Genomic DNA, 9,309 nt, shown 5'->3' with positions numbered 1-9,309 from the left:
ATTATATTCATTGAACTCCCTAAAAAGTAAAACTAGGAAGTAGGCCAGGGCAAGATTGTAATGGGAATGAAAATGGCCAAAATGTATCATATGTATGGATGAATTTGTCAAAATAAAACAAAAAGCAAAGCTAGCATTTATTGAAAGATTACTGAATGCCAGGCTCTGTACTAAGCCCTTTTCCAATATTATCATATTTGGTCATCACGACTTCTGTGAGAAGAGTTACAAACCTCAGAGTAGTTAAGTGACTTCTGAAAATTCACATCCCTAGTAATTGGTAAAACCAAGTCTTTCATCCTGGTCTGTCTGGCACTAAAATCCAAGCTCTTAATCCTACCTTCACCATCATCTCTGTCTCAAATAATATCACCACACATTCTGCAGAAGTCTCAGCACCCTATTCCTCTCCACCATGGGCCAGGGTAAGAAGTTATCTTTACAGAGTCCAGATCTTCCTGCCCATGGAAGAGTTCTTGGGGAGTTGGTGACTGCAAGTCCTGCTTTGTTCAGCCCCTCAAATCTTTAGCTTTAAAGCCTCACTCTGGAGCACCACTCCAGCCCATCAATTTGAGGAAAGCTTGTTTCACATCCTTGTTTCTTAGACTGTAGATGACAGGGTTGAGGAAGGCTGTGGCAATGTTATAGAAAAGGGCCATTTTCTTGCCACTTTTTGATAAGGAGCCAGAACCAGGGCTCATGTACATGATGATGCATGGAATGGCAAACATAGTGACCACAGTGATGTGGGAGGCACAGGTGGAAAAGGCCTTGATCCGGCCTTGGGCTGAGCGGATCTTCACAATGGTGGCAAAGATGTTGGCATATACAATGACAATCAGGGAGAGAGGCACCACAATGACATTGAAGCCTGTGATGAAGTCCACCAGGTCATTGAGGGATGTGTCTGCACAGGCCAGCTTCAGAACGGCAGGAACCTCACAGAAGTAGTGGTCGATTTCATTAGGACCACAGTAGGGCAAATGCATAGCAAAGAAGGTATAGCACAGGCCACCAACCACACCATAAGCTGCACAGATACCCACCATGAAGAGACACATCCCATGGCTCATGATGACCTTATACCTGAGAGGGTGGCAGATGGCCACATACCTGTCCACAGACATGATGGAGAAAAGCCAGGACTCGGTGACCCCAAAGAGGAGGAAGATGTACATCTGGGCCACACACCTAGCAAAAGAGATGGCCCTCCTCTTGCTGAGAATATGCACAAGCATCTGGGGCACCGTAGTGGTGGTGTAGCACACGTCCAGCATGGAGAGGACACTGATGAAAAAGTACATGGGTGTGTGGAGGCGCAAGTCCTGGCGGATGAGCGTGATAAGGAGGCTGTTGCTCACAAGGATCAGCATATAAAAGACTAAAAAAAAGGTGAAGAGCAGAGGATTGGTCCTGGAATTGGATCTGAAGCCCAGTAGAATGAATTCTGTCACGGTGGACTGGTTAAGCTCCTGCATTGTAATCTGCCTGTTGAAAGAGTTTTTAGGATATGTGACTTATTGAATGTCAGTGTCAAAGTTGCATAAAGAATTTGCACACTATTTCATTTACATTATCTAACAGTATCGGGGGGTTTGAATTAGGAGATAGAGGCACCAACATATAATTCCCAATTATAGTTTGAGATTTGGTTCAGCATTTAATTGAGGGTCATCAGTTGAAAATGGTGAGGGCCAAGCTGGGCGTGGTGGCACTCACATGGCTTTATTTTGTCTCCATTATTTATCCCCTTTTCTGTTTTCTCTTGGGACTCTAGAAATTGCTAATCCTTTTATGAATAAAGATTAGGATAAGGAGACTATTATCTTCATGAATTGGGTTAAAGTTTTTATTACTACCAGGATATCATTGAGCATTAAAGTCAATGCTATATACAATAAAGGTTAGAGTCCATATTTAAGATTTAGTTTTCCTTGATGATTGATTTCATGGTGTTATCCATCATTCAATAATTTTTATGAGCGTGAGCATTGTGACATGGTGCAAATGTGAGGGGTGTTATTCTAGATATTGGGGCAGGATATTTTATAGTCAAAAAAGATCTTGGATAAACTGAGTATAGTTCTATGAATAACTTTTAGAATTACCAAAATAAAAATATTTGTCTTTGCATACATATAAAGGAGATATACTCTTCATTATATAGTACAATTTGTACAATTAATTTTTTTGGTCATACCTTCTTAATGAGGAACACTTCAGAGACTCTCCCCTTGGGGAGGGGATTTAGCTCAGTGGTTCTGCTGCCTGCCTCACAAGTGCAAGGTCCCAAATTCAATCCCCGGAACAACAACAACAAAAAACCAGACAAATAACTCTCCCCTTTGCACTGTCCATATGGTGCCAAATATATTGCTTTTGCCTTGGTGGAAAGAATGAATATATAAAGATTTTTTAAATTTCCCTATGTTTGGGTTTACTTTTTAATATTCATTATCTTTCCGGTTTTATGACTCAGAAAAATTTATGCTTTCAACTAACATTCAACTAACATTGGATATGGTGGGAAACTATGCAGAAGTAAATCCATAAAAAGTAGAGTTTAGTGAAAAGGGCAATTTATTGGAAAGGGTTAATGATGCCTGGCTGAGCACACTGTCTTAGCTGACCTCCTTACCTGATTATGACCTCCCACTTTGGTACCCTAGATTCACATCTTTCTTTCAATTTCTTTGTGAATTGTCACAGAAACATTTAATATTGTATCTCCAGGAACTGCCTTGACTTTATAAAGAATATTTTGTACAAACAGTTGACATCATGTTTCATGCTAAGTCTATACAGCATGCAACAGGACCTTCAGGCCAAATATAACTCAGAGACATATTTTGTTCCAATTGTCTAGTATAAGAATGTTTAACTGTCAATATTTAAAATAATTCAGCTTATCCACATACAATTAGACCTTCAGGACCACAAATTAGATTTGGTCACAAAGACCAATGTTAATATTGGCAATTGTCAGGAGGTGAGTATGTGATTTTCCTTTTGAAGGAAATGTGAGCTCCTCCACCTCTCAGTTTGAAATATTCCTATTCCTTCATTATTATTATTTTGCATAGATTAGTTTGATGCACTTGTACTGCCTGTGTGACCCCTCTGGCATCTGTGGTCTCCATTCTAGTACTGTAGTAAAATTATGTGCTGCTCTAACCATTGTTCTGTATCACTCAGAATATTTTATCCAAGAGAATAAGGGTGGATATGAGAAAGGAGGATAGAAAATGAAGGAAGACTGTGGACCTGGAGAAGACCCTGCAAAGAACAGGACAGAAAGCTCTTCTGGCTCCCTAGGCTGTGCTCCCCTGAGCTGTCCTTGGGAATCAGCTTGTACGGGTTAATATACAAGCCTTTATTGGTTAAAGTAAGCTTGTTTTGCATAAGAGATTACCTGGGAAGAAACAGACCAAGGATGGTAGCCTGGTTAACTCCTCATACATAGAGAAGTTCACCCAGGAGACAGACTGGTCACCCAGATTAGAATGACTCAACCCAGGATGAGACAAGAGCAGTTTAGCAAGGGAAGGACTGTGGTCACGATGAGAAAAGAGATGAGCTTAGGGTCTGAATTCCCAGGGCCTCGGAGATCTCTCAGGATGGAAACTAAGGAGAAACAAAGCTCAAGCTCAGGCTGTTGTTGCACTAGGCACATGGTGATGCAACGAAAGCCCTGGATGACTAAGGCTTCATGAACAGCTTTGCAGTTCTTACTATGTGACCTGTGCAAGTCACTTCAGCTCTCTGAGTCTTAGCCGCCTCATTTGTATGGTGGGGATGTCACAAAGTGGCTAGGAGGTTGGGCATGATGAAGGGTCCTGGGCCCATGCCTGTGAATAAAGCAGAACATGAACAAACACACAGAAACAAACAAGGGGCTGCTGGTGTCCCTCCTGAGTGAGTCCAGGAGGTGGGAACATAAACCACAGAGACACTTCTTTGCCTCCTAAACCACACAGAGAGCCCAGCAAGTGCACCAGCTGAGGAGTGGAGGAAACAGACTGCAGAGGTGCAGCTAGTCAGGGAAAGACCCAGGCCTGCTCTGAGTTCTGGCCACATGTACAGGCTCCCTCATGAGAAGCCCAGACCTCAGCTGCATGTCTTACAGTAGGTGGACCCAGGACAAGATGAGACACCAGGTGACTCCCAGCTATCACCCAGCTAGGGTAGGAAAAGCCTTTATCACATTAATTATAAAAAAATATTGGCCTTCTGAACATGCACACAAAGCCTGGACATTTGTATTTAAGCAGCTGTCCTGATCACTGCTCCTGTTTATGTCCTTATAAAAGCTGGGCCTTTATTCATGCCGGTGCTTAGTTTGCTGTGTGACTTTGTGCAAGTCATCTAACTTCCTTAGCCCCCATGATCTCACCAGTAAAACTAGGGTGGTGAATGATCTGCCATGGTGCCTCTAGGACACACATTCAACACTTTCTGCTTGTGCCTAGATTTGTGGCCAGGAGGTTGGAGCTGTAGAGATAGAAGAAAGGGCCCCAGAGCCCACAGTCCCACCTCTCCCTAGGTGACTCCTATGGACTATGGATAAACATCCTCCAAGGAGGACTTTCAAGGTTGAAACAGGCAGGGAGGTATGGATGGTGAGGGATAGCGCTCTCTCCTAGCCTGGGCACTCCCTGAGAATGGAAATGGCAATGCATGTTGGACTGGGTGACTGTTTTCCTGTGAAGTGTGAAATCTTACACTTTGAGATATACAGTCATACTTTAGTACTCAGTTGCTTTGAGACTTTTCAAATTTGATACTTGGTTCATTTTGATGTGAAAATTTTGTTTGGCACCCATTGTTTGTTTGATACTCCATGCTCAAACTAGAACTTGTCGATGCTGCTTGTCTGCTACACTTTCCAGCCAAACAGTTTGTTTAGTACTTGTTATTTTTGGCATTCATTGCACCCCCCAGAATGAATTAACAATGAGTATTGAGGTTCCACTGTATACACTTTCAATTTTTTAAGGTCTCAAACCTTTTTGAAGTCACTCTAACTACCCTTACCCCATCCGCTTAGCCCGCTATCTTAGCAGTTAAAGCCTCCTTGCTAACCACTAGTACATTTCTCTCATTTTACCAAAGCACAGAGAAGGGAAGCATCTGGGCCGAGGCAGTACAACAAAATAATGTCTGAATAAGGTGAGCACTGAGCAGATTGTCCCCCAGGCCAGCCTCCTGCAGTCCCAAGTGCTGCTCTCAGAGATGAAACAGAACATGAGACTTGGGGACAGAGGGATCCTGATGATGTGAATCACATCGGCTCTTGAGATGTGGGGTCCTCCTTACACAGGACTATGATGAGAGAGTCAGCCCAGTCTTACCTCCAGTTTGTGCCTGCAAAATGAGGGCAGAGGCTGCAGCAACAATGCAAGTGACAAATCTCTGTTTCCTCAGGTTTTCTTGCCTTTTGATGAGTTTGTGTCTTCATCCAGAGCAAAGTCTGGGGATTGGTTTCTATTCTCACTTTCCTCGGCTGGCTTGCTGTGTGCTTAGACCAATTGCTTGATCCCTCAGAGCCAGTCACAGCTAGATCTAATGAAGACCTGTGGTCAGTGGGGTGAGAAGAAAGAAATGGATTGTTTGAAAGGTCCTGGTACAGGGTTAGTTTGCTTCCCCCAAGTTGACTGACGGTGGGCTCAGTTACTAGCTTTGGTCCCTTGCCATGATACAATAGAAATCAGAAATATTGTTGGCTTTTTTATTTTGGCCCCTTATATTTATCTTCTTTTCTTCTGTCTCCTCTGCTACTGTATAGACTACAAGATGAAAGACTCAGGACAACCAGTTTTGAATTTTCACCTTTGCCATTTACTGGTCTTGACACTGGTGGTTAAATAGTCCTTATCATAGAAAGAGAAGGTTAACTGCAGTAATATCTGTTCTTAAAATACATGAATTCTCCTTTTTCTTCCCTTCTTTCACCAATCTTCCTGCTCCTCTCTTCTTTTCTCTAGAATCAGCAGAGGCCTTTAGAGATAAGAATGGTCCAGGGAACAGGCAAAACTAGAAATCAGAGAGAATGATGAAAAAAGAAGGGAGGGAGGGAGAGAGAGAGAGAGATGAGGAGCACAGGGGCATAGTTGGGAGAGAGCACTGTGCTAAGAGCACAGACGATGGTGTGGGGAGAGAGGAGTGGGGCTCACAAGAAGGTAGCAGGTGGGAGAGTGTTCTTTGCCCTCTATATGTTAGAAGAGTGGTAGAGGACTGCCTATAAACAACATAGGAAAGGAGACATTAAGACCTAATGGAAGACTGGTGGTGGTGGTAGTGGGGACCAAAAATGGCAAGGAAGAAAAGGAGAAGGAGACAGAGAGAGAAAGGAGAAGACGAAGAATGTTTTCGATGCTGAGCAAGTAGGTGCAAAAAGTGTGAGATGTAGGAGGCTGAGAACAGGACAGTTGGACCTTGAAGAACAGGGCAGAGAAGAAGGGCAGGGAGAAAAAGAAAGAAGAGGAACAGGAGGAGGAGAAGGAGGAGGGAGAAAAGAGGAGAAAAATTGAGAAATCAGACAAGGGGAAATAGGGAAGGAGTGGAATTGGGGGAGAGGAGCGTGCCAGGGCTGGAATAAGAGCCTGAGGACAGGCAGAAGGGGCAACTGCAGACTGTGGACAATAAGAGAGCTAGATAGAGTGGTGGGGGCCAGAGATGCAGGTGGTAGAGGAGGATGGGCAGTGAACCAGGTACCAGGGAGACCCATGAGAGGAAAGCATTGAGAATCAGGAAGGGTGAGGGCGAGGAAAGATTATAAGTGGCTAAGGGGTGGTGGCTGTGGGCAGGGAAATCCAAAGTCAGAGGAAGCCTATGAGTGAAAATTGGAGAAGTCAAGAGAGAAGGAAAGGCAGAAAGAATGAGTTCAAACTCAGGCAGGTAACATCAGAGCCAGAGGATGGAGAAATTGGACATAAAAATTAGGAAACAAAGGCAGCCAACAGAAACAGAGTCAGAGAGAAATGGAAAGCAATAAAAAAGAGACAGACAGATAACAATAGGCTGATGGAATGAGACAGGAGAATAGACAGATTCACAGCAAAGAAGAAGATTGGTTCAGGCAGCGTGTGCATGCTCACATAGACATGGACAGGGATGGAGGCAGCATCAGGCAGCCACCAGCAGGAAGTGCACACCAGCCTGGGCTCCCACCTGGAGCTCTCAGACAGGGAGGCTGGAGATGGGTGCAGCTGGCAACTCCCCAGGAGGACTGAGGACGCCGATACCCTGAGCTTATACTCTTTCAGGAAAGGTGGTGTGGACAAATCCCTCAGCCTCAGGGGGCCACTTCTGTGTGGCAGTAGGCCCAGGGGTTCTAGGCAGCACACACCACAGACACCTCAAGGCCAGAGAGAAAGCACTGAGCTCCTGTGTGTCTCACTCCCCAAGGACACTCAGACCTTGCCTTTCCTGGAGTCCAAGTCAGGCTGGGGAGGTGGTCACGGGGGCATGTATGCTGGGCTCACACAGGGCCCCAGGGCAAGTCTTTTCTCAGTGGCTCCTCCTTCTCCAGGAAAACAAATGAGGTGCCCTGGGAATCTGGATGATAAAGGCCATGAAATTTTCCTGACCCAATGCCAGGACATTCCCAGGGCTGTTATAACCATTAGGTGCTGTAGGCACAGGGTCTAGGGCCCTTGACCTTTCAGGGTCTATGGACATGTTAGAGACTTGAAAGAAAAAAATTTTAGGCTCAAAAACAGGCATCATTCAATGTGCTAACAATGTCACTTTCACTTGTTAGTTGGTTAAACAGCCTTGATATTATAAATTTTCACAAAATCATCATCTAAAAGTTACCTACTCTAAATAAATTACAATGGTTTTAGAGTTGCTTTAGTTTGGATCATCTATTTGTTCCCTGGATTCAGCTCCAGCTCTTTTGTAGGCATTCTCAATTTTTTAAAACTTAAAGTAAAGCATATAAACTGATAATGGAATATAAATGATTAAATATAATTTTCTCAAGCTTTCTTCTTAAGATTATATGGATTTCTGTTAAAACTTCTGAAATAAAATGATTCTCAATCTATTAAAAAATAGGCATCATGAGGCCCAGGGATTTAGCACAGTGGTTCCACCACCTGCCTTACAAGTGGAAAGTCCCAAGTTCGATCCCCAGTACCAAAAAAAAAAAAAAATAGGCATCATGAAAAATGGAAAATAAATATTAGAAATGTTAAAATGACTATTAAATACAACCTTTTGTCAGTAAACTCTAATACATTAAACTTTTGCATAGTTATATAAAATTATAATGAATGTGGAACGTGGATACATTTTAATATGTATCTTGTACAGTATGATACCTGTGTAAGTCTTAAGCTCCCTGGTGGCCTCTTGTATCTCAGCTCTCTCTGAGGGTGCATTTTGGAATTTCACATCCCTCCATGAGGGGCTTTTCTCTTCCACATGAAGACCACAGGAAGAGAGAAGGGGTCAGAAATGTGGTAGAGAAGATTCAAGGCAGACGGCAGAACTTCCATCTTGGCATTCTGAGTCAGCGTAGACAGCAGTGAAGAGTGTGGAGCCTCACTTTTTTTTTTTTTTTTTTTAGTTTACAGAGTTTGGCTTTATTTTGCAGTATAGAAATCATTTGGAGCCATTTTGAGACAGACATCGTTAAAGTAGAGGCTCTGTCAAATCAATACTGCATTGCAGCTTGGTCCACTGAAGAAGCCACACCTGGGATACAAAAGATGCTTCTACATTTTACCTGCTTTATAGATAAGTTCCTTTCCCCTTCTCTCAATTTTCCTAGGTTAAAACAACACATACTGGCTTTCTCCAAACACTCCCTTAGTATAGAGTTGGTTAGAAATACTTGTCCACATGAACCAAACTTGTGGCTATACTATTTGGGCCCTGCCCATCATTATTTGATTATAACACAAAATACATATAGGGAAAACTTAAGGATGCTGTCCTAAAGTAAGGAATATTCAATTTAGAATCTCACTAATGTCAAGATGGCACACATTGTATGAACTCAGCTCTTGAGCAGCAGAAACACAAAACTGCAAAGTCTACACTGATTAAAAGATACAAATACTGTATCAAGTTCTCTGAATTGGTATCACAACCTTTTTAAAACTGTTCCTTCACTAGAAAAAAGCCAGCTTGGTTAAATTGCAATGGTAACCCGTCAGTCTGAATAGCCAATCCATGAAAAGTTAATACATAAGATTAGAAAGATGAAGGGGAGTATTCACTGGTACAGCACTCTTCAAACTCCATTGTGATTACAAAAGCAGGCCTTACAATATTGATTTCATACAATATGTATTATTT

General features: G+C 42.9%; 1 protein-coding gene across 1 annotated transcript; it reads right to left on the bottom strand.

Annotated features, from left to right (window-relative positions):
* Positions 1 to 238: 238 nt before the first annotated feature.
* On the bottom strand, positions 239 to 1,478 carry LOC101699721 (olfactory receptor 2D3). The gene has a single exon (XM_004871838.2). The coding sequence runs from the start codon at positions 1,476 to 1,478 to the stop codon at positions 540 to 542; it is 939 nt and encodes a 312-aa protein (XP_004871895.1). The 3' UTR covers positions 239 to 539.
* Between the last annotated feature and the right edge of the window lie 7,831 nt (positions 1,479 to 9,309).

The sequence above is a fragment of the Heterocephalus glaber genome, unplaced genomic scaffold (assembly GCF_053883595.1).
Source record: "Heterocephalus glaber isolate CG9 unplaced genomic scaffold, H.glaber_assembly_v1.0 deba00001452, whole genome shotgun sequence".
NCBI classification, from domain to species: domain Eukaryota; kingdom Metazoa; phylum Chordata; class Mammalia; order Rodentia; family Bathyergidae; genus Heterocephalus; species Heterocephalus glaber.
This window is presented reverse-complemented; position numbering and strand designations above follow the sequence as displayed.